This window comes from Bombina bombina, chromosome 2 (genome assembly GCF_027579735.1).
Source record: "Bombina bombina isolate aBomBom1 chromosome 2, aBomBom1.pri, whole genome shotgun sequence".
Taxonomy (NCBI): domain Eukaryota; kingdom Metazoa; phylum Chordata; class Amphibia; order Anura; family Bombinatoridae; genus Bombina; species Bombina bombina.
The window spans coordinates 583,988,935-584,014,702 of NC_069500.1; the positions used below are offsets into that span (position 1 = coordinate 583,988,935).

Here is a 25,768-nt window from a genome sequence, read left to right on the forward strand (position 1 = left end):
AATAGTACACACCGGCACCATTTAAAATAACAAACTTTTGCTTGAGAAATAAAAAACTAACATTTTTGTCACCACACTCCCTTTGCACTTCCTAGTTACTTAGAGTAGGCAAAGAGAATGACTGGGGGGTGGAGCTAAGGGGGGAGCTATATAGGCAGCTCTGTTGTGGGTGCTCTCTTTACCACTTCCTGTAGGGGAGAAGAATATCCCACAAGTAAGGATGAATCCGTGGACTCGATACATCTTACAAGAGAAATCTAGATTTTGATGAACAAAAGGACCCTGTTCCAGCAGATTTCTGTGACCAGGGACATTCTCACTAGGTCCGCGAACCACGTCATTCAAGGACACAATGGAACAATCAGAATTACTGACGCTTGCTCCTGCTTGATGCAGCCACTACTCGAAGGAGTGGTAAAGGTGAAAAAAGGTAGATTAGATTGAACCTCCAAGGCACAGCTAACGCATCTATTAGCTCCGCCTGAGGATCCCTGGACCTCAACCCATATCTTGGTAGTTTGGTATTGAGACGAGATGCCATAAGATCTATTTCCGGCGTCCCCCACCTGAAGCATATCTCCGCAAACACTTTGGGATGGAGCGACCATTCCCCTGGATGAAAGGATTGTCTGCTGAGAAAGTCTGCTTTCCAGTTGTCCACACCCGGTATGTGGATCTCGGACCACTTCCCACTCCAGAATCTGAGATACTTCCCTCATCGCTAGGGAGCTTCTCGTTCCCCCCTGATAGTTGATGTAAGCCACCGAGGTTATAGTGTCTGATTGGAATCTGATAAACTGGGACGAACCCAGAAGAGGCCAAGCCTTCAGAGCATTGTAGATTGCTCGAAGATCCAAAATGTTGTTCGGGTGGGAGCGTTCCTCCTGGGACCAAAGGCCCTGTGCCTTCATGGCACCCCAAACAGTTCCCCATCCTGAGAGGCTCGCTTCCATAGTCACAATCTTCCAGGATGGTCTGAGAAAGGATATCCCTCGGGACAGATGATCTGGACAGAGCCACCAAGAGAGCGAGTCTCTCGACCAGTTGTCCAGGGAAATCTGTTGAGACAGATCCGAATGATCGCCGTTCCACTGCCTCAGCATGCACAGCTGTAGCGGACTGAAACGGAACCTACCAAAAGGAAATATGTCCATGCTGGACACCATGAGACCAATTAACTCCATACACTGAGCCACAGATGGCCTTAAGGAGGTGTGCAGTGCAAGACATGCCGAAGCTAGCTTGCACCATCTCTGGTCGGTTAGAAATATCCTCATGGATACTAAATCTAGTATAGTGCCAAGGAATTCTACCCTGGTGCTTGGGATGAGAAAACTCTTCTCTAAGTTTATCTTCCATCCATGTGATCGAAGAAGAGAGAGAAGAGAAACCTAATGGAGCTCTGCTAGACGAAAGGATGGCGCTTGAACCAGAATGTCGTCCAAATTGGGAGCTACTGCTATACCTTGGGTTCTGGGGACAGCCAGGAGAGCTCCCAGAACCTTTGTGAAGATTCTTGGGGCCGTAGCTAGACCAAAAGGAAGTGCAATGAACTGGAAGTGCTGATCCAGGAACACAAACCTTAGGAACTGGAAGTGGTCCCTGTGGATTGGAACGTAAAGGTAGGCATCCTTCAGATCTATAGTGGTCATAAACTGTACTTCCTGAACTAGAGAAAGAATGGACCTTATTGTCTCCATCTTGAAAGAGGCGACATTTAAAAACTTGTTTAAGCACTTTAGGTCCAGAATTTGGCAGAAAGTTCCCTCCTTCTTTGGGACCACAAACAGATTCAAGCAGTATCCCAAACCTCTTTCTGCGATAGGAACTGGGACAATGACCCCTAAGGAGGACAGATCCCGCATGCACCCCAAAAAGGCTTCCCTCTTTTCTAATTTTAAAGACAGGCTTGAGAGGAGAAACTGCCCTGAGATTTGAAACCTATCTTGTATCCCTGAGCTATGACCTCCAGGACCCACGGATCCTGCACATCCCTGGACCAAGCATCTGAAAATAGCAACAGTCTGCCCCCTACACGATTCAGCTTTGGATCGAGGGCCGCCCCTTCATGCCGACTTGTTCTCAGCGGGCTTCTTGTTCTGCTTGAATTTATTCCAGGATTGAGCCGGCTTCCAAGAGTTCTTGGTTTGCTCGGGCTTAGAGGAGGACTGCTGACATTGGGACTTCTCAGAACAAAAGGAACGAAAATTAGATCCTTGTCCCTTAGATTTTTTTTTTTTTATCCTGCAGTAGGAAGGCACCCTTGCCCCCTGTAACCATGGAGATAATGGAGTCCAAGCCTGGACCCCAGAGGCAGAACTTTTTTTCACTTTCTGCGATATTTTTTTACTGAAAAACTTTCTGCAGGTCATTTTTAAATAAAATTCTAATTTTAAATTGTAATTTGTTAGTTAACTGTAGAATAAAGCAATATTTAAAGTTTTATAATATAGTGTGAGTTGAAAATTGCATTGCAAATTAGCTGCAGAGATACTCTAAAAAAGGTGCATTGCTTATACAAACGTTTTACATTCAGAAAAAATAACAGCTTTGCAGACTATGAAAGGCTAGGGGACGAGCTTGAAACGATCTCTGAGAGCCAGTCAATTAATGCACTACTACTTTGCAGCGCTTCTGCATATTTGACTGTTCACTTCAAACAGTACGTTGCTCTGGAGGAACTGTGATAAGGAAAACTTACACAGTGTTGTCAGAGAACAGCTCTGTTTGAAGAGAGAAGCCTAATGTGAAGCAGCACTGAAAAGTTAAATCGCTAACAGTTTCTGCATGTGTCTTCTTTCTGCAGACATGCTGCATTTTCTGCGATGACATCTCAGATCACTGTATGTTCTGCCTTGGGGACCTGGACTAAATAAAATGTTTCCCTTAAAAGGGAGGGAAAGTAGTCTAGACTTAGAAGTCATGTCCGCAGACCAGGACTTCAGCCAGAGCACCCGACGTGTCTGCACTGAGAAACCAAAGATTTTAGCATTCAGGTGAAAAATCTGCATGTTTGCATCACATATAAAAGAATTAGCAATTCTCAAAGCCTTAATTCTTTCCTGGATAATGTCGAGGGGACCCTCCACCTCGATCAATTCCGCTAAGAAGTCGCACCAGTAGGCCGCGGCTCCAGCAACCGAGGCAACAGCCGATGCAGGTTGAAATAAATATCCCGTATGCTGAAACATTTTCCTGAGAAAAGTTTCCATTTTCTTATCCATCGGCTCTCTGAAAGACGAGCTATCCTCAAGAGGGATAGTAGTAGTACGCTTGGCTAACTTAGGGACGGAACCCCCACATTTCTATCTGAGAGTTCGGGACTGGGAACAATTTTTTAATGGCAGACTAAGGAGAAAATGAAGATACAATTCTATCCCATTCGTTTTTTAATAATATTCACCATTTTTACAGGTACGGGAAAAGTTAGCGGCGCTACCCTGCCCTCGTACACTCTCTCTAATTTAGGGATCAAAGGTTCATCAGGCAACTTGGCTTCTGGAACCTCTAATGTAGACAGACCATCCTTTAGAAGAAAACGTAAGTGTTCAATTTTAAATCAAAAGGCTGGCTCCTCCTCAGCTGGAGGCCTAGAGGTAGCAGACTCCGATCCAGAAATTTCACCCTCTGAAGACTTAGAGTGTGACCCATACCAGGATACCTGAAAGGCAGACAAATCAAGTAAATCACTGGATGTCCCCTGGACCGGAGCGCTATGTTTAACCTTTCGCTTGTGCTTAGCAGGGCAAGGTAAAGCACTATGGGCCTCAAACACTGCCGTCTTTAACTGAGCGGTAAAGTCTGATGGTAAAAGGCTCCCTCCAGACGGAGGATCAGGCATGCTACAGAAAGCTGCATGAGACAATGGAGATGATTGATAAGTACGCACCTCACGGGATGGCGAGTCCTCAGAGGTGGACGGCTCAGTTGTACTAAAGGGGTTAAACTTCTTAGACAAAATAACCTTGTTGATGCATATGGAACACAGTTGAGAGGGTGGGCACACCAAGGCCTCCTCACAATATAGACAGGTATTACTACTAGGAATAAAGGGAGTACCCTCAAGCATATCAGGATCTTCCATATCTTGCGCTAACAACAGTAGGATACACCCAGAGAAGAAGCGACCTCTCTTGACAGCTAGCTCAGTCAGGAAAGAGAAAACGAAAGTGTGACCACAAAAAAAAGAGCGCCAATGCTATCAAGCTGTGCAGCGTTCAAAGTGAAAGTAAAAAACCTGTATGTTCCGTTACCTCATAAAAACAGTCTATGAGCCCAAAAAAAAAAAATCACATAAAAGCAGTATAAATCAAAGAAACACATTTGATTAATCGCCCACTGTTCAAAGATAAAAGGATTCACACTGTGACCCTGTCTTCAGCAATTTCAACATAAGTAAAAAACATAATTTATGTAAGAACTTACCTGATAAATTCATTTCTTTCATATTAGCAAGAGTCCATGAGCTAGTGACGTATGGGATATACATTCCTACCAGGAGGGGCAAAGTTTCCCAAACCTCAAAATGCCTATAAATACACCCCTCACCACACCCACAATTCAGTTTAACAAATAGCCAAGAAGTGGGGTGATAAAAAAGTGCGAAAGCATATAAAATAAGGAATTGGAATAATTGTGCTTTATACAAAATCATAACCACCACAAAAAAGGGCGGGCCTCATGGACTCTTGCTAATATGAAAGAAATGAATTTATCAGGTAAGTTCTTACATAAATTATGTTTTCTTTCATGTAATTAGCAAGAGTCCATGAGCTAGTGACGTATGGGATAATGATTACCCAAGATGTGGATCTTTCCACACAAGAGTCACTAAAGAGGGAGGGATAAAATAAAGACAGCCAATTCCTCCTGAAAATAATCCACACCCAAAATAAAGTTTAATGAAAAACATAAGCAGAAGATTCAAACTGAAACCGCTGCCTGAAGTACTTTTCTACCAAAAACTGCTTCAGAAGAAGAAAATACATCAAAATGGTAGAATTTAGTAAAAGTATGCAAAGAGGACGAAGTTGCTGCTTTGCAAATCTGATCAACCGAAGCTTCATTCCGAAACGCCCAGGAAGTAGAAACTGACCTAGTAGAATGAGCTGTAATCCTCTGAGGCGGAGTTTTACCCGACTCAACATAGGCAAGATGAATTAAAGATTTCAACCAAGATGCCAAAGAAATGGCAGAAGCTTTCTGGCCTTTTCTAGAACCGGAAAAGATAACAAATAGACTAGAAGTCTTTCGGAAAGATTTAGTAGCTTCAACATAATATTTCAAAGCTCTAACAACATCCAAAGAATGCAACGATTTCTCCTTAGAATTCTTAGGATTAGGACATAATGAAGGAACCACAATTTCTCTACTAATGTTGTTGGAATTTACAACTTTAGGTAAAAATTCAAAAGAAGTTCGCAACACCGCCTTATCCTGATGAAAAATCAGAAAAGGAGACTCACAAGAAAGAGCAGATAATTCAGAAACTCTTCTGGCAGAAGAGATGGCCAAAAGGAACAAAACTTTCCAAGAAAGTAATTTAATGTCCAATGAATGCATAGGTTCAAATGGAGGAGCTTGAAGAGCCCCCAGAACCAAATTCAAACTCCAAGGAGGAGAAATTGACTTAATGACAGGTTTTATATGAACCAAAGCTTGTACAAAACAATGAATATCAGGAAGAATAGCAATCTTTCTGTGAAAAAGAACAGAAAACAGAATTTATGTTTACCTGATAAATTACTTTCTCCAACGGTGTGTCCGGTCCACGGCGTCATCCTTACTTGTGGGATATTCTCTTCCCCAACAGGAAATGGCAAAGAGCCCAGCAAAGCTGGTCACATGATCCCTCCTAGGCTCCGCCTTCCCCAGTCATTCGACCGACGTAAAGGAGGAATATTTGCATAGGAGAAATCATATGATACCGTGGTGACTGTAGTTAAAGAAAATAAATTATCAGACCTGATTAAAAAACCAGGGCGGGCCGTGGACCGGACACACCGTTGGAGAAAGTAATTTATCAGGTAAACATAAATTCTGTTTTCTCCAACATAGGTGTGTCCGGTCCACGGCGTCATCCTTACTTGTGGGAACCAATACCAAAGCTTTAGGACACGGATGAAGGGAGGGAGCAAATCAGGTCACCTAAATGGAAGGCACCACGGCTTGCAAAACCTTTCTCCCAAAAATAGCCTCAGAAGAAGCAAAAGTATCAAACTTGTAAAATTTGGTAAAAGTGTGCAGTGAAGACAAAGTCGCTGCCTTACATATCTGATCAACAGAAGCCTCGTTCTTGAAGGCCCATGTGGAAGCCACAGCCCTAGTGGAATGAGCTGTGATTCTTTCAGGAGGCTGCCGTCCGGCAGTCTCATAAGCCAATCTGATGATGCTTTTAATCCAAAAAGAGAGAGAGGTAGAAGTTGCTTTTTGACCTCTCCTTTTACCAGAATAAACAACAAACAAGGAAGATGTTTGTCTAAAATCCTTTGTAGCATCTAAATAGAATTTTAGAGCGCGAACAACATCCAAATTGTGCAACAAACGTTCCTTCTTTGAAACTGGATTCGGACACAAAGAAGGCACGACTATCTCCTGGTTAATGTTTTTGTTAGAAACAACTTTCGGAAGAAAACCAGGTTTAGTACGTAAAACCACCTTATCTGCATGGAACACCAGATAAGGAGGAGAACCCTGCAGAGCAGATAATTCTGAAACTCTTCTAGCAGAAGAAATTGCAACCAAAAACAAAACTTTCCAAGATAATAACTTAATATCAACGGAATGTAAGGGTTCAAACGGAACCCCCTGAAGAACTGAAAGAACTAAATTGAGACTCCAAGGAGGAGTCAAAGGTTTGTAAACAGGCTTGATTCTAACCAGAGCCTGAACAAAGGCTTGAACATCTGGCACAGCTGCCAGCTTTTTGTGAAGTAACACAGACAAGGCAGAAATCTGTCCCTTCAAGGAACTTGCAGATAATCCTTTCTCCAATCCTTCTTGAAGAAAGGATAGAATCTTAGGAATTTTTACCTTGTCCCAAGGGAATCCTTTAGATTCACACCAACAGATATATTTTTTCCATATTTTGTGGTAAATTTTTCTAGTTACAGGCTTTCTGGCCTGAACAAGAGTATCAATAACAGAATCTGAGAACCCTCGCTTTGATAAGATCAAGCGTTCAATCTCCAAGCAGTCAGTTGGAGTGAAACCAGATTCGGATGTTCGAACGGACCCTGAACAAGAAGGTCTCGTCTCAAAGGTAGCTTCCATGGTGGAGCCGATGACATATTCACCAGGTCTGCATACCAAGTCCTGCGTGGCCACGCAGGAGCTATCAAGATCACCGATGCCCTCTCCTGATTGATCCTGGCTACCAGCCTGGGGATGAGAGGAAACGGCGGGAATACATAAGCTAGTTTGAAGGTCCAAGGTGCTACTAGTGCATCTACTAGAGTCGCCTTGGGATCCCTGGATCTGGACCCGTAGCAAGGAACCTTGAAGTTCTGACGAGAGGCCATCAGATCCATGTCTGGAATGCCCCACAGTTGAGTAATGTGGGCAAAGATTTCCGGATGGAGTTCCCACTCCCCCGGATGTAATGTCTGACGACTCAGAAAATCCGCTTCCCAATTTTCCACTCCTGGGATGTGGATTGCAGACAAGTGGCAGGAGTGAGTCTCCGCCCATTGAATGATTTTGGTCACTTCTTCCATCGCCAGGGAACTCCTTGTTCCCCCCTGATGGTTGATGTACGCAACAGTCGTCATGTTGTCTGATTGAAACCGTATGAACTTGGCCTTTGCTAGCTGAGGCCAAGCCTTGAGAGCATTGAGTATCGCTCTCAGTTCCAGAATATTTATCGGTAGAAGAGATTCTTCCCGAGACCAAAGACCCTGAGCTTTCAGGGGTCCCCAGACCGCGCCCCAGCCCATCAGACTGGCGTCGGTCGTGACAATGACCCACTCTGGTCTGCGGAAGCTCATCCCCTGTGACAGATTGTCCAGGGACAGCCACCAACGGAGTGAATCTCTGGTCCTCTGATTTACTTGTATCGTCGGAGACAAGTCTGTATAGTCCCCATTCCACTGACTGAGCATGCACAGTTGTAATGGTCTTAGATGAATGCGCGCAAAAGGAACTATGTCCATTGCCGCTACCATCAAACCTATTACTTCCATGCACTGCGCTATGGAAGGAAGAGGAACGGAATGAAGTATTTGACAAGAGTTTAGAAGTTTTGTTTTTCTGGCCTCTGTCAGAAAAATCCTCATTTTTAAGGAGTCTATTATTGTTCCCAAGAAGGGAACCCTCGGTGACGGAGATAGAGAACTCTTTTCTACGTTCACTTTCCATCCGTGAGATCTGAGAAAGGCCAGGACAATGTCCGTGTGAGCCTTTGCTAGAGGAAGGGACGACGCTTGAATCAGAATGTCGTCCAAGTAAGGTACTACTGCAATGCCCCTTGGTCTTAGCACCGCTAGAAGGGACCCTAGTACCTTTGTGAAAATCCTTGGAGCAGTGGCTAATCCGAACGGAAGTGCCACGAACTGGTAATGCTTGTCCAGGAATGCGAACCTTAGGAACCGATGATGTTCCCTGTGGATAGGAATATGTAGATACGCATCCTTTAAATCCACCGTGGTCATGAATTGACCTTCCTGGATGGAAGGAAGAATTGTTCGAATGGTTTCCATTTTGAACGATGGAACCTTGAGAAACTTGTTTAGGATCTTGAGATCTAAGATTGGTCTGAACGTTCCCTCTTTTTTGGGAACTACGAACAGATTGGAGTAGAACCCCATCCCTTGTTCTCCTAATGGAACAGGATGAATCACTCCCATTTTTAACAGGTCTTCTACACAATGTAAGAATGCCTGTTTTTTTATGTGGTCTGAAGACAATTGAGACCTGTGGAACCTCCCCCTTGGGGGAAGCCCTTTGAATTCCAGAAGATAACCTTGGGAGACTATTTCTAGCGCCCAAGGATCCAGAACATCTCTTGCCCAAGCCTGAGCGAAGAGAGAGAGTCTGCCCCCCACCAGATCCGGTCCCGGATCGGGGGCCAACATCTCATGCTGTCTTGGTAGCAGTGGCAGGTTTCTTGGCCTGCTTTCCCTTGTTCCAGCCTTGCATTGGTCTCCAGGCTGGCTTGGCTTGAGAAGTATTACCCTCTTGCTTAGAGGACGTAGCACTTGGGGCTGGTCCGTTTCTACGAAAGGGACGAAAATTAGGTTTATTTTTGGCCTTGAAAGACCTATCCTGAGGAAGGGCGTGGCCCTTGCCCCCAGTGATATCAGAGATAATCTCTTTCAAGTCAGGGCCAAACAGCGTTTTCCCCTTGAAAGGAATGTTAAGCAATTTGTTCTTGGAAGACGCATCCGCTGACCAAGATTTTAACCAAAGCGCTCTGCGCGCCACAATAGCAAACCCAGAATTTTTCGCCGCTAACCTAGCCAATTGTAAAGTGGCGTCTAGGGTGAAAGAATTAGCCAATTTGAGAGCACGGATTCTGTCCATAATCTCCTCATAAGAAGGAGAATTACTAGTGATCGCCTTTTCTAGCTCATCGAACCAGAAACACGCGGCTGTAGTGACAGGGACAATGCATGAAATTGGTTGTAGAAGGTAACCTTGCTGAACAAACATCTTTTTAAGCAAACCTTCTAATTTTTTATCCATAGGATCTTTGAAAGCACAACTATCTTCTATGGGTATAGTGGTGCGTTTGTTTAGAGTAGAAACCGCCCCCTCGACCTTGGGGACTGTCTGCCATAAGTCCTTTCTGGGGTCGACCATAGGAAACAATTTTTTAAATATGGGAGGAGGGACGAAAGGTATACCGGGCCTTTCCCATTCTTTATTTACAATATCCGCCACCCGCTTGGGTATAGGAAAAGCTTCGGGGGGCCCCGGGACCTCTAGGAACTTGTCCATTTTACATAGTTTCTCTGGGATGACCAAATTCTCACAATCATCCAGAGTGGATAACACCTCCTTAAGCAGAGCGCGGAGATGTTCCAACTTAAATTTAAATGTAATCACATCAGGTTCAGCTTGTTGAGAAATTTTCCCTGAATCTGAAATTTCTCCCTCAGACAAAACCTCCCTGGCCCCCTCAGACTGGTGTAGGGGCCCTTCAGAAACAATATCATCAGCGTCCTTATGCTCTTCAGTATTTTCTAAAACAGAGCAGTCGCGCTTTCGCTGATAAGTGGGCATTTTGGCTAAAATGTTTTTGATAGAATTATCCATTACAGCCGTTAATTGTTGCATAGTAAGGAGTATTGGCGCGCTAGATGTACTAGGGGCCTCTTGTGTGGGCAAGACTGGTGTAGACGAAGGAGGGGATGATGCAGTACCATGCTTACTCCCCTCACTTGAGGAATCATCTTGGGCATCATTTTCTCTAAATTTTGTGTCACATAAATCACATCTATTTAAATGAGAAGGGACCTTGGCTTCCCCACATTCAGAACACAGTCTATCTGGCAGTTCAGACATGTTAAACAGGCATAAACTTGATAACAAAGTACAAAAAACGTTTTAAAATAAAACCGTTACTGTCACTTTAAATTTTAAACTGAACACACTTTATTACTGCAATTGCGAAAAAGTATGAAGGAATTGTTCAAAATTCACCAAAATTTCACCACAGTGTCTTAAAGCCTTAAAAGTATTGCACACCAAATTTGGAAACTTTAACCCTTAAAAGCCGTTTTTATATTTAACCCCTTTACAGTCCCTGGTATCTGCTTTGCTGAGACCCAACCAAGCCCAAAGGGGAATACGATACCAAATGACGCCTTCAGAAAGTCTTTTCTATGTATCAGAGCTCCTCACACATGCATCTGCATGTCATGCTTCTCAAAAACAAGTGCGCAATACAGTCGCGAAAATGAGACTCTGCCTATGATTAGGGAAAGCCCCTAGAGAATAAGGTGTCCAATACAGTGCCTGCCGGTTATTTTACAAAATTCCCAAGATTAAAATAATTCCTCAAGGCTATGGAGTATAAAATATGTTTATATATAAATCGATTTAGCCCAGAAAATGTCTACAGTCTTAAAAAGCCCTTGTGAAGCCCTTATTTACTGTCTGTAATAAAATGGCTTACCAGATCCCATAGGGAAAATGACAGCTTCCAGCATTACATCGTCTTGTTAGAATGTGTCATACCTCAAGCAGCAAAAGTCTGCTCACTGTTCCCCCAACTGAAGTTAATTCCTCTCAACAGTCCTGTGTGGAACAGCCATCGATTTTAGTAACGGTTGCTAAAATCATTTTCCTCTTACAAACAGAAATCTTCATCTCTTTTCTGTTTCAGAGTAAATAGTACATACCAGCACTATTTTAAAATAACAAACTCTTGATTGAATAATAAAAACTACAGTTAAACACTAAAAAACTCTAAGCCATCTCCGTGGAGATGTTGCCTGTACAACGGCAAAGAGAATGACTGGGGAAGGCGGAGCCTAGGAGGGATCATGTGACCAGCTTTGCTGGGCTCTTTGCCATTTCCTGTTGGGGAAGAGAATATCCCACAAGTAAGGATGACGCCGTGGACCGGACACACCTATGTTGGAGAAAGAGCAGAGATTTGTCCTTTCAAGGAACTTGCGGACAAACCCTTATCTAAACCATCCTGAAGAAACTGTAAAATTCTCGGTATTCTAAAAGAATGCCAAGAAAAATGATGAGAAAGACACCAAGAAATATAAGTCTTCCAGACTCTATAATATATCTCTCTAGATACAGATTTACGAGCCTGTAACATAGTATTAATCACAGAGTCAGAGAAACCTCTTTGACCAAGAATCAAGCATTCAATCTCCATACCTTTAAATTTAAGGATTTCAGATCCTGATGGAAAAAAGGACCTTGAGACAGAAGGTCTGGTCTTAACGGAAGAGTCCACGGTTGGCAAGAGGCCATCCGGACAAGATCCGCATACCAAAACCTGTGAGGCCATGCCGGAGCTACCAGCAGAACAAACGAGCATTCCTTCAGAATCTTGGAGATTACTCTTGGAAGAAGAACTAGAGGCGGAAAGATATAGGCAGGATGATACTTCCAAGGAAGTGATAATGCATCCACTGCCTCCGCCTGAGGATCCCGGGATCTGGACAGATACCTGGGAAGTTTCTTGTTTAGATGAGACGCCATCAGATCTATTTCTGGAAGTTCCCACATTTGAACAATCTGAAGAAATACCTCTGGGTGAAGAGACCATTCGCCCGGATGCAACGTTTGGCGACTGAGATAATCCGCTTCCCAATTGTCTATACCTGGGATATGAACCGCAGAGATTAGACAGGAGCTGGATTCCGCCCAAACCAAAATTCGAGATACTTCTTTCATAGCCAGAGGACTGTGAGTCCCTCCTTGATGATTGATGTATGCCACAGTTGTGACATTGTCTGTCTGAAAACAAATGAACGATTCTCTCTTCAGAAGAGGCCAAAACTGAAGAGCTCTGAAAATTGCACGGAGTTCCAAAATATTGATCGGTAATCTCACCTCCTGAGATTCCCAAACTCCTAGTGCCGTCAGAGATCCCCACACAGCTCCCCAACCTGTGAGACTTGCATCTGTTGAAATTACAGTCCAGGTCGGAAGCACAAAAGAAGCCCCCTGAATTAAACGATGGTGATCTGTCCACCACGTTAGAGAGTGTCGAACAATCGGTTTTAAAGATATTAATTGAGATATCTTTGTGTAATCCTTGCACCATTGATTCAGCATACAGAGCTGAAGAGGTCGCATGTGAAAACGAGCAAAGGGGATCGCGTCCGATGCAGCAGTCATAAGACCTAGAATTTCCATGCATAAGGCTACCGAAGGGAATGATTGTGACTGAAGGTTTCGACAAGCTGCAATCAATTTTAGACATCTCTTGTCTGTTAAAGACAGAGTCATGGACACTGAATCTATCTGGAAACCCAGAAAGGTTACCCTTGTCTGAGGAATCAAAGAACTTTTTGGTAAATTGATCCTCCAACCATGATCTTGAAGAAACAACACAAGTCGATTCGTATGAGATTCTGCTAAATGTAAAGACTGAGCAAGTACCAAGATATCGTCCAAATAAGGAAATACCACAATACCCTGTTCTCTGATTACAGACAGAAGGGCACCGAGAACCTTTGTAAAAATTCTTGGAGCTGTAGCTAGGCCAAACGGAAGAGCCACAAACTGGTAATGCTTGTCCAGAAAAGAGAATCTCAGGAACTGATAATGATCTGGATGAATCGGAATATGCAGATATGCATCCTGTAAATCTATTGTGGACATATAATTCCCTTGCTGAACAAAAGGCAAGATAGTCCTTACAGTTACCATCTTGAACGTTGGTATCCTTACATAACGATTCAATATTTTTAGATCCAGAACTGGTCTGAAGGAATTCTCCTTCTTTGGTACAATGAAGAGATTTGAATAAAACCCCATCCCCTGTTCCTGAACTGGAACTGGCATAATTACTCCAGCCAACTCTAGATCTGAAACACAATTCAGAAATGCTTGAGCTTTCACTGGATTTACTGGGACACGGGAAAGAAAAAATCTCTTTGCAGGAGGTCTCATCTTGAAACCAATTCTGTACCCTTCTGAAACAATGTTCTGAATCCAAAGATTGTGAACAGAATTGATCCAAATTTCTTTGAAAAAACGTAACCTGCCCCCTACCAGCTGAGCTGGAATGAGGGCCGCACCTTCATGTGGACTTAGAAGCAGGCTTTGCCTTTCTAGCAGGCTTGGATTTATTCCAGACTGGAGATGGTTTCCAAACTGAAACTGCTCCTGAGGATGAAGGATCAGGCTTTTGTTCTTTGTTGAAACGAAAGGAACGAAAACGATTATTAGCCCTGTTTTTACCTTTAGATTTTTTATCCTGTGGTAAAAAAGTTCCTTTCCCACCAGTAACAGTTGAGATAATAGAATCCAACTGAGAACCAAATAATTTGTTACCCTGGAAAGAAATGGAAAGTAAAGTGGATTTAGAAGCCATATCAGCATTCCAAGTCTTAAGCCATAAAGCTCTTCTAGCTAAAATAGCTAGAGACATAAACCTGACATCAACTCTGATAATATCAAAAATGGCATCACAGATAAAATTATTAGCATGCTGAAGAAGAATAATAATATCATGAGAATCATGATTTGTTACTTGTTGCGCTAAAGTTTCCAACCAAAAAGTTGAAGCTGCAGCAACATCAGCCAATGATATAGCAGGTCTAAGAAGATTACCTGAACACAGATAAGCTTTTCTTAGAAAGGATTCAATTTTCCTATCTAAAGGATCTTTAAACGAAGTACCATCTGACGTAGGAATGGTAGTACGTTTAGCAAGGGTAGAAATAGCCCCATCAACTTTAGGGATTTTGTCCCAAAATTCTAACCTGTCAGACGGTACAGGATATAATTGCTTAAAACGTTTAGAAGGAGTAAATGAATTACCCAATTTATCCCATTCTTTGGAAATTACTGCAGAAATAGCATTAGGAACAGGAAAAACTTCTGGAATAACCACAGGAGATTTAAATACCTTATCTAAACGTTTAGAATTAGTATCAAGAGGACCAGAATCCTCTATTTCTAAAGCAATTAATACTTCTTTAAGTAAAGAACGAATAAATTCCATTTTAAATAAATATGAAGATTTATCAGCATCAATCTCTGAAACAGAATCCTCTGAACCAGAAGAGTCATCAGAATCAGAATGATGATGTTCATTTAAAAATTCATCTGTAGGGAGAGAAGTTTTAAAAGATTTTTTACGTTTACTAGAAGGAGAAATAACAGACATAGCCTTCTTGATGGATTCAGAAACAAAATCTCTTATGTTATCAGGAACATTCTGCACCTTAGATGTTGAAGGAACTGCAACAGACAATGGTACTTTACTAAAGGAAATATTATCTGCATTAACAAGTTTGTCATGACAATTAATACAAACAACAGCCGGAGGAATAGCTACCAAAAGTTTACAGCAGATACACTTAGCTTTGGTAGATCCAGCACTAGACAGCGATTTTCCTGTAGTATCTTCTGACTCAGATGCAACGTGAGACATCTTGCAATATGTAAGAGAAAAAACAACATATAAAGCAAAATTGATCAAATTCCTTAAATGACAGTTTCAGGAATGGGAAAAAATGCCAAAGAACAAGCTTCTAGCAACCAGAAGCAATGAAAAATGAGACTTAAATAATGTGGAGACAAAAGCGACGCCCATATTTTTTAGCGCCAAATAAGACGCCCACATTATTTGGCGCCTAAATGCTTTTGGCGCCAAAAATGACGCCACATCCGGAACGCCGACATTTTTGGCGCAAAATAACGTCAAAAAATGACGCAACTTCCGGCGACACGTATGACGCCGGAAACGGAAAAGAATTTTTGCGCCAAAAAAGTCCGCGCCAAGAATGACGCAATAAAATGAAGCATTTTCAGCCCCCGCGAGCCTAACAGCCCACAGGGAAAAAAGAGTCAAATTTTTGAAGGTAAGAAAAAATGAATAATTCAAATGCATAATCCCAAATATGAAACTGACTGTCTCAAAAATAAGGAAAGTTGAACATTCTGAGTCAAGGCAAATAAATGTTTGAATACATATATTTAGAACTTTATAAACAAAGTGCCCAACCATAGCTTAGAGTGTCACAGAAAATAAGATTTACTTACCCCAGGACACTCATCTACATGTTTGTAGAAAGCCAAACCAGTACTGAAACGAGAATCAGCAGAGGTAATGGTATATATAAGAGTATATCGTCGATCTGAAAAGGGAGGTAAGAGATGAATCTCTACGACCGATAACAGAGAACCTATGAAATAGACCCCGTAGAAGGAGATCACTGCATTCAAATAGGCAATACTCTCCTCACATCCCTCTGACATTCACTGCACGCTGAGAGGAAAACCGGGCTCCAACTTGCTGCGGAGCGCATATCAACGTAGAATCTAGCACAAACTTACTTCACCACCTCCATCGGAGGCAAAGTTTGTAAAACTGAATTGTGGGTGTGGTGAGGGGTGTATTTATAGGCATTTTGAGGTTTGGGAAACTTTGCCCCTCCTGGTAGGAATGTATATCCCATACGTCACTAGCTCATGGACTCTTGCTAATTACATGAAAGAAATTGAAACGATCTTACCAGAATCCGTGATGTGGAACAGAAACACAGCCTCTCAAGTGTGACAGTCTTGTAGCATCGCTCCTGACATGGACTTGAGTGAAGAAAGCAGACAGTGAAACTCGTCAACACTGGTTGCTTAAGGAGCTGTAAGCATGTAGTCTGGATGGGTTCGTAGAAAGACTCTCCCTGCATCTCCAGACTCTAACTTTCGTCAATGCTCTCACTGAGAGGCTGACAAGAATACTTAAAACTCCAGTTCCATAACGAAAGGCATATATCCCTCCTGAGGAACATCTCCGAAATCTTCTGACACTTCTCTGCCATCCTCCTGTGACAAAAGGCAAATAATGTCTGGGGGATGGGGGAAGTGGGAGAGGTATTTAAGCCTTTGGCTGGGGTGTCTTTGCCTCCTCCTGGTGGCCAGGTTTAGTATTTCCCAACAGTAAGGAATGAAGCTGTGGACTCTCCTTGTATTAAGAAGGAAACTGCTTATTTGTAAATATACTATAAAATATTTTTGTAGTATGTTGCTTGGAAGCAGTAACTGATTTCTTACATCCCCAAAATACAGTGTATTTGTATTTTAACCAAGACTGACGTCTATTGTAACTGTGTCAACTTCTATGTAATTGTTCCCCTAACTGCAATTCCAAGTATTGTGATCAAACACAGCTATCATATTTTTCTCAGGTCCCTATGGCTAATATAATATTTTGTTACCACAAATTTCATGGTTTAATGTGATTGTTTAATGTGATTGTTTACAAATTTGGATATCATACAATTGATGCTGTACAATATGAAGTTAAATAATTAAAAGGACTTAGTAGTGTCAAAGATTTTTTTTTCATGAGTCAGATAAAGAGTACATTTTTTAAAAAAAGTTTCCAATTTACTTCTATTATCAAATGTGCTTAGTTCTCATGTTGTTCTTTGTTGAAGAGATATTTAGCTAAGTAACAAGCACATGTCTGGAGCTGTACATCAGGAAATAGTGCTGCCATCTAGTGCTCTTGCTAATGTATAACATTGTAGCAAAACTGCTGCTTTTCAACAAAGGATAAGAAAAAAATGAAGAAAATGTGATAATGGAAGTACATTGGAAAGTTGTTCATGAATCATGAAAGAAGAAAGAGGATATATACTGGCTCTGAGGAGCTAGGGTATTACCCCTGCTTCACCAGGGGTATCTTATTGGGGTCCCCTTTTATACTTGGCTTTTAGAGATCCCTAGCGCCTACACATTTTCTCTCTATCCCATGAATCATGAAAGAAAATGTTTGATTTTTAAGGTTCTTTAAGTAATTTTAACCCCTTAATGACCGGACAATTTTTCAATTTTCTTACCCTTAATGACAATGGCTAATTTTACATTTCTGCAGTGTTTGCGTTTAGCTGTAATTTCCCTCTTACTCATTTACTGTACCCACACATATTATATACCGTTTTTCTCGTCATTAAATGGACTTTCTAAAGATACCATTATTTTCATCATATCTTATAATTTACTAAAAAAAAATGATAAAATATGAGGAAAAAATGGAAAAAAACACACTTTTTCTAACTTTGACCCCCAAAATCTGTTACACATCTACAACCACCAAAAAACACCCATGCTAAATAGTTTATAAATTTTGTCCTGAGTTTAGAAATACCCAATGTTTGAACGTTCTTTGCTTTTTTTGCAATTTATGGGGCAATAAATACAAGTAGCACTTTACTATTTCCAAACCACTTTTTTTCAAAATTAGCGCTAGTTACTTTGGAACCCTGATATCTGTCAGGAATCCCTGAATATCCCTTGACATGTATATATTTTTTTTTAGAAGACATCCCAAAGTATTGATCTAGGCCCATTTTGGTATATTTCATGCCACCATTTCACCGCCAAATGCGATAAAAAAAAAAAAAAGTTCACTTTTTCACAAATTTTGTCACAAACTTTTGGTTTCCCACTGAAATTATTTATAAACAGCTTCTGCAATTATGGCACAAATGGTTGTAAATTCTTCTCTGGGATCCCCTTTTTCAGAAATAACAGACTTATATGGCTTTGTGGTTGCGTTTTGGTAATTAGAAGGCCGCTAAATGCCGCTGCGCACCACACGTGTTTTATGTCCAGGAGTGAAGGGGTTAATTAGGGCGCTTGTAGGGAGCTTGTAGTGTTAATTTTAGCTTTAGTGTAGTGTAGTAGACAACCCCAAGTATTGATCTAGGCCCATTTTGGTATATTTTATGCCACCATTTCACCGCCAAATGCGAGCAAATAAAAAAAAAACTTTACATTTTTCCCAATTTTAGGTTTCTCACTGAAATTATTTACAAACAGCTTGTGTTATTATGGCAGAAATTGTTGTGAAAGCTTCTCTGGGATCCCCTTTGTTGAGAAATAGCAGACTTATATGGCTTTGGCGTTGCTTTTTGGTAATTAGAAGGCCGCTAAATGCTGCTGTGCACCACACGTGAATTATGCCCAGCAGTGAAGGGGTTAAATTAGGTAGCTTGTAAGGAGCTTGCAGGGTTAATTTTAGAGATCAGCCTCCCACCTGACACATCCCACCCCCTGATCCCTCCCAAACAGCTCTCTTCCCTCCCCCACCCCACAATTGTTACCGCCATCTTAAGTACTGGCAGAAAGTCTGCCAGTACTAAATAAAAGAGTTTTTTTTTTTTTTTTAAATAAAAATAATAAAATATTTTAGTTGTGATGAACCCCTTCCTTAGCACCAACCTCCCTGATCCCCCCCTCCAGCTCTCTAACCCTCTCCCCTACCCAATTACCGCCATCTTGGGTACTGGCAGCTGTCTGCCAGTACCCAGTTTGGCCCCACAAACCAAAGTATTTTAATTTTATTTTTAACTTTTATTTTTATTTTTAATTATTTCTGTAGTGTAGCAGCCCCCCCACAATACCCCCACCCCCTCCCCCTCCCAGATCCTTTTATATGGAAAAAAAAAATTGTAACTTTTTTTCCCCCTTCCTAACTTCATTGGTGTCAGTGTGGCTAATGTGTGCACGTGCACACCCTCGTGCAGGCGCGCGCATCGTGCACGCGCGCACACGCTCCCTCCTCCCACCCGGTCAAACGGCACCATCGGCACCATCGCTACCAATGCAGAGAGGGCCACAGAGTGGCTCTCTCTGCATCGGAAGCTTGTAAAGGGGTATTGCAGGATGCCTCCATATCGAGGCATCACTGCAATACCCTCAGAGCTGCTGGAAGTGGTTGTGATCACTTCCAGCACTCTGTTAGACAACTGACGTACCAGGTACGTCTATTGTCATTAACTGCTTGTTAATGCATGACGTACCTGGTACGTCAGTTGTCATTAAGGGGTTAAATCATTATGACCTTTGTAAAACCAACAATATTCTTGACTAATTGTCAGATTATACATATTCCAATAATTCACCTCAGAATGTACTTAATACAAATAGAATACTTACAATGTTCACTGTAAAGTAGTTGCATGCTGCTTAGTTGCACATCAAAGCTGTCATATGCCCTTGACATGATGTCTTCAATGCTACTGTGTCCTATCTTAAGCTGAGGGAGATGTGAACGGTTTTTGCTGGCCATCTTGACAATACAAAAAACAAAACAAAAACATGAAGTAGCAAGAACCGCAAGATACATTCTCTTAAATACATTTATAAAGAAATTATTTGTGTATTTTTGCTTTGTTTTTAAACTCAAATTCAGTATTGTTATGATACATTTTTTAATTTAACAAAAAAAAAACAACAAATACATAAATACAACAGTGACACAAGAAATACTTACCTTAAAACTACCAAGATCGAGGATAAGCAAGTTTGAAGATGACTCATAAAAACCATTTTGAGGAACAAGGATGTATGAGGCCATTAAGTTAATTTTTAAGTCAAGAATTTTCTGGGTCTCAATGATGTATAATAAGCCTAAGGATAAAAATAACAATATTATAACACATACATAACATATTAAAGGGCCAGTAAACCCACAAAATAATGTTATAGAATTATATAACATCAGCTAGCCCGATCGCACCATTAAACTCAATGTAACTCGCTCCTGCTCTGGTCTGGTAGCAGGAGCGAGTTACATTGAGTTTAATGGAGCGATCAGGCCGACTGTGTGTAGACAGTGAGCCCGATGGCTTAGGGAAAACAAACAGACCTGCTCAGTAGAGCCAGGAGCGGCGTACTGTGAAAGTAAATTTCGTAGCATTTTTTCACTGAAATCTTTTAAGGTACAAAGTTTGTGCTAAGCTGATGTTATATAATTCTGCACATTATTTTGTGGGTTTAATGGCCCTTTAAGAGGTAAAATATGCCTAGATTCCTAGAAGATTCCTAGCTTCCAGTTTTGCTAACCAAGGTCATTAATTGTTTCTTCTCACTGAAGCCCCAATGATAAAAAGTGCTGCGAGGCGGCAATATATTTAAAAGGGATCCATCCGACGCAATGTCGAGAATGACGGCAAAATATTTAAAAGTGCTGACATTAATCTTTAAAGGAAGCATCGCAGAAGGGCATTTTACTGTACATTGCAATGGGTGCAATGATGGCAAAATATCCTCCCTCCTAACTTATTAACCCCTATACCGCCACAACTCCCCAACACAAACACCCCCAACCTATCAACCCCTAAATCGCCACAACCCCCAATGCAAACTAGCCCTACACTACTTAACTACCTAACAGCTAACTTCCCAAGACCATTAACCTAACACCTCCTAAGTTAGACAAAATAACAAACACTAAAATTACAGAAAATAAAAAATGTATGATTACCTGATAAATTATTTTCTTTCCTGCCATGGAGAGTCCACAAATCCATTCTAATTACTAGTGGGAACCAATACCCAAGCTAGAGGACACAGAATGGAAGGGAGGGAGAACAAGAGAGGCGACCTAAACAGAAGGCAGCACCGCCTGAAGAACTTTCCTCCCAAAAGAAGCCTCAGAAGAGGCAAAAACATCAGCCCAAGAGACCGTCTTGTAGATTTGTTCCACATAAGACTCTTTTTTGAAAGGCCCAGGAAGAAGAGACAACCCAAGAGGAATGAGCTGTAATCCTCTCAGAAGGCTGTTGCCCAGCTGTCTCAGACCAACCGAAGAACACTTCTCAACCAAAAGGAAAGAGTAGTAGAAGAGGCCTTCCTCCTTTACGTTTACCAGAAACGCAACAAAAAGGACAGTAGATTGCCGAAAAATCCCTAGTAGCTTGTAAATAGAACTACAAAGCACGCACTACATCCAGGTTATGTAACGGAGAAGAAAAATAAGGACAGAACGAAGGAAAGACAATTTCCTAATTGATATTGTGCTACAAAACAACCATAAGAAAAAATCCCAATGTGGTACAAAGGACCGACCCTATCCGCATGGAAAATAAGATAAGGGGGTTCACACTATAGAGCCGAAAGCTCAGAGACTCTACGGGCAGAAGAAATAGCTAGAAGAAACAAAACCTTCCAAGACAATAACTTAATATCAACAGAGAGCATAGGCACAAAAACGGAGCCTGCTAAAGAACCCTAAGAACAAGATTAAGGCTCCAAGGAGGAGCAACAGGTCTATTCTGAACAAAGTATTGGACATTGGCCAGACGTTTATGCAAAGGCATCGAAAGGGCAGAGATCTGACCTTTCAGAGTACTGACTGACAAGCCCTTCTCCAGGCCCTCCTAAAGAAAGGAAAAAATGCAGGGAACCCTCAACTGACTCCCAGGGAAACCCCTAGATTTGCACCAGTAAAGGTATGTACGCCGCACCTTATGTTAAATCTTCCGAGTTACTGTCTTACAAGACTGAATCATAGTATTAATAACCCTCTCTGAAAACCAACATCTAGACAAGACTAGGCATTCGATCTCCAAGCAGTCAGCTTCAGAGAAACTAGGTTTGGATGTAGAAACTGACTCTGAAGTAGAAGGTCCCTCCTCAGAGGTAATTTCCATGGGGGAATAGACGACATCTCCACCAGATCAGCAAACCAAATTCTGCAAGGCCAAGCTGGAGCAATTGGAGCCTGAGGAAGACAAGTAGCAAGAAGTTTGGATTTTCTGGCATGTTAAGAAAATCTCCATGGAGATCGAGTCTATGATCGTCCCCAAAAAAACAAACCCTGGTATCTGGCACCAAGGAACTCTTTTACAGATTCACCTTCCACCCATGAGAGCGGAGAATCAACAATAGAGAATCTGTATGGGATCTTGCTAAATGAAAAGATGGCGCCTGAACCAAGATATCGTCCAGGTAAGGTGCCACCGCAATATCTTGAGATCTGGCTACTGCTAGAAGAGCCCCCTAGAACCTTTGTAAATTATTTGAGGAGCAGTGCTAGGCCAAAAGGTAGGGCTACAATTGGATTTTTTTGTAACTAAAAATCTTTTTACACATAAGAGCCCTGAATATACTGCTCACATAAAACATCCAAAAATTAAGTGACTTAATTTAAGGTCCCCAAGTTCCATAATCCTAAAAGAGAAAAAAAGGGGGTCATCCCCTGATGTGCTTGATCCTCCTACCTAGAAGGAAATAAGCACTTATCTTTGGAGCTTCAGCTGTGTAGCAGGCACAGCATCCCAGGTCCGACAGATCCAGACTATTTCTGACAGGGACCTGGAGAAAAATGAAAAGCAGAGTAACCAAACCTGGATTACTATATGGGGTTAAGCATAAATAGATGCAGGAGAAACAAGGACTACCCTGCTGATCTCCAAACGGCTAACAGCTACCACAACTCTTACTTAAGAGTATTACTACGACACAGCATTACCCCTATCCCCGCTTGCAGGGAAACTACCCATTAGAGGATTTAAAAAAAAAAAAAAAAAGAATATTTTTTATGTAGAGGCATTGTCCTAGGCACAATACCTTTTTGTATGAGAACATAGTGTGGAAAACTATATAAACAGATAGGAAGAAAACAAATCCTTAGAGTCCTAAGAACATTAAGAAAGGAAATCCTATGACCTCACGTCCTACAACGGTCATAAAAAAAAACAACAAGAGAAGATAAAAGTATCCTCTTAGATCTCTAGATTACCAAGAAAATATATATATTTAAAGTTATAAAAACAAAAGATGCCACAGACAGTACAGATATCATTTCAGATTTTGAAGATTAAAAAGATGTAATAACATCAAATTACCACAAGATGGTGCCAAATACCAAGAAATAACAGAAGAACAGAATTCTTAAACAGCGAAAAAGAATTTATGCTCTGTAAGGGAGAAATTAAATTTAACCCCCAATCCTCATATCGTATACCCCAGACTATGGGTTAAAGTAAAGGAGGCGCCATTAAATTATACCCCACAGGTCCGGAGAGAAATTTTTTGAAAACAAAGACGATAAAGAAAACTGAATCTAACTTAACAGTTTCTAATACTAATTCCTCAGACATTTATTAGTCCCCCTGGTGACGAGGCACAAAAAGCGCATAGTAAAGCTATAATAAGATAGAATAGCTGATAAAACGATTAACAGTATATATACTATATAAGTCCCACTGTAAAGTCTCTCTGCACATACACCTTATGTGAAAAATGTACACTGCTCTTTACTTATAGCAGTACTCTCACAGTCGCGTCCATTATAAAAGGACTGAGATTCCTCTACATCTTAGAGAAAAAGAAGTCTGTATTTAAAAATAATCAACAAGCAAAATGGTCTAAAAACATAATTTATGCTTATCAGATAAATTATTTTCCTTCCTGGCAAGGAGAGTCCACAACTTCATTCCTTACTTTTGGGAAATACAACACCTGGCCACCAGGAGGAGGCAAAGACACCCCAGCCAAAGGCTTAAATATCCCTCCCACTTCCCCTATCCCCCAGTCATTCTGCCAAGGGAACAAGGAAAAGTAGGAGAAACATCAGGGTATAAAAGGTGCCAGAAGAAATATGAAAAGGGTGCTGCCCATCAAAAACAAATTACGGGCGGGGTCGTGGACTCTCCCTGCCAGGAAGGAAAGGAATTTATCTGGTAAGCATAAATGATGTTTTCCTTCCATATAGCAGGGAGAGTCCACAACTTCATTCCTTTCTGTTGGGAAAACTATACCCAAGCTACAGAGGACACTGAATGAATAACGGGAGGGAACAGAAAAAAGAGGCGGACCCTATTCTGAGGGCACAACAGCCCGCAAAACTTTTCTCTTGAACGCTGCTTCAGCCGAAGCAAACCCATCAAACTTCTAAAATTTAGAAAAAGTGTGTAAGGAGTACCAGGTAGCTGCCTCACAAATCTGATCTATTGAGGCTTCGCTCTTAAAAGCCCAAGAAGAAGCCACTGCTCTAGTAGAATGGGCCGTTATCCTCTCAGGAGGCTGTTGTCCCGCTGTCTCATAAGCTAAGCGTATGACACTCCTCAACCAGAAAGATAGGAAAGTCGTAGTAGCCTTCTGCCCCTTACTCTTCCCCGCATAGATGACAAACAAAGAGGACGATTGTCTGAATTCCTTAGTAGCCTGAAGATAGAACTTCAAGGCACGAACCACATTTAGATTGTGAAGCAAACGTTCCTTCGCTGAAGAAGGATTAGGACACAAGGAAGGAACAAAAATTTGTTGATTAATGTTAAGATTCAACACCCCCTTAGGGAAGAACCCTAGTTTAGTGCATAAAACCGCCTTATCAACATGAAAAACCAGATAAGGGGGGACACATTGCAAAGCAGAAATCTCAGAAACTCTGCACGCAGAGGCAATAGCCAACAAAAAACTAAATTTATGCTTACCTGATGAATTTATTTCTTTTGCCATGTACCGAGTCCACGGATTCATCCTAACTTGTGGGATATTGTCCTTCCTGACAGGAAGTAGCAAAGAGAGCACCACAGCAGAGCTGTCTATATAGCTCCCCCCTTAACTCCACCCCCCAGTCATTCGACCGAAGGCCAAGGAAGAAAAGGAGAAACTATAAGGTGCAGAGGTGACTGAAGTTTACATAAAAAAAATACTATCTGTCTTGAATAGACAGGGCGGGCCGTGAACTCGGTACATCGCAAAAGAAAGAAATTTATCAGGTAAGCATAAATTTAGTTTTCTTTTGCAAGATGTACCGAGTCCACGGATTCATCCTAACTTGTGGGATACCAATACCAAAGCTTTAGGACACGGATGAAGGGAGGGACAAGACAGGAACCTAAACGGAAGGCACCACTGCCTGCAAAACCTGTCTCCCAAAAATAGCCTACGAAGAAGCAAAAGTATCAAATTTGGAAAATTTGGAAAAGGTATGAAGCGAAGACCAAGTCGCAGCCTTACAAATCTGTTCAACAGAAGCATCATTTTTAAAAGCCCATGTGGAAGCCACCGCTCTAGTGGAGTGAGCTGTAATTATTTCAGGAGGCTGCTGTCCAGCAGTCTCATAAGCCAAACGGATGATGCTTTTCAGCCAAAAGGAAAGAGAGGTAGCCGTAGCCTTTTGACCTCTACGCTTTCCAGCATAGACAACAAACAAAGAAGAAGATTTGCGAAAATGTTTGGTTGCGTGCAAATAAAACTTCAAGGCACGAACCACGTCCAAGTTGTGCAACAGACGTTCCTTCTTAGAAGGATTATGACACAGAGAAGGAACAATAATTTCCTGATTGATATTCCTGTTAGAAACAACCTTAGGGAGGAACCCAGG

At 41.6% G+C, this 25,768-nt stretch overlaps 1 protein-coding gene across 4 annotated transcripts in view; it reads right to left on the reverse strand.

Annotated features, from left to right (window-relative positions):
• Nucleotides 1-25,768, reverse strand: part of VPS13A (vacuolar protein sorting 13 homolog A) — a 767,672-nt gene that overhangs the window by 467,456 nt on the left and 274,448 nt on the right. For all 4 annotated transcript variants that reach the window (XM_053702484.1, XM_053702483.1, XM_053702481.1 and 1 more), the window contains exons 20-21: nt 19,925-20,061; nt 19,588-19,720 (exon numbers count right to left, since the gene is read on the reverse strand). In XM_053702484.1, the coding sequence (XP_053558459.1) occupies nt 19,588-19,720; nt 19,925-20,061 (270 nt within the window). The remainder of the gene's footprint in view (nt 1-19,587; nt 19,721-19,924; nt 20,062-25,768) is intronic.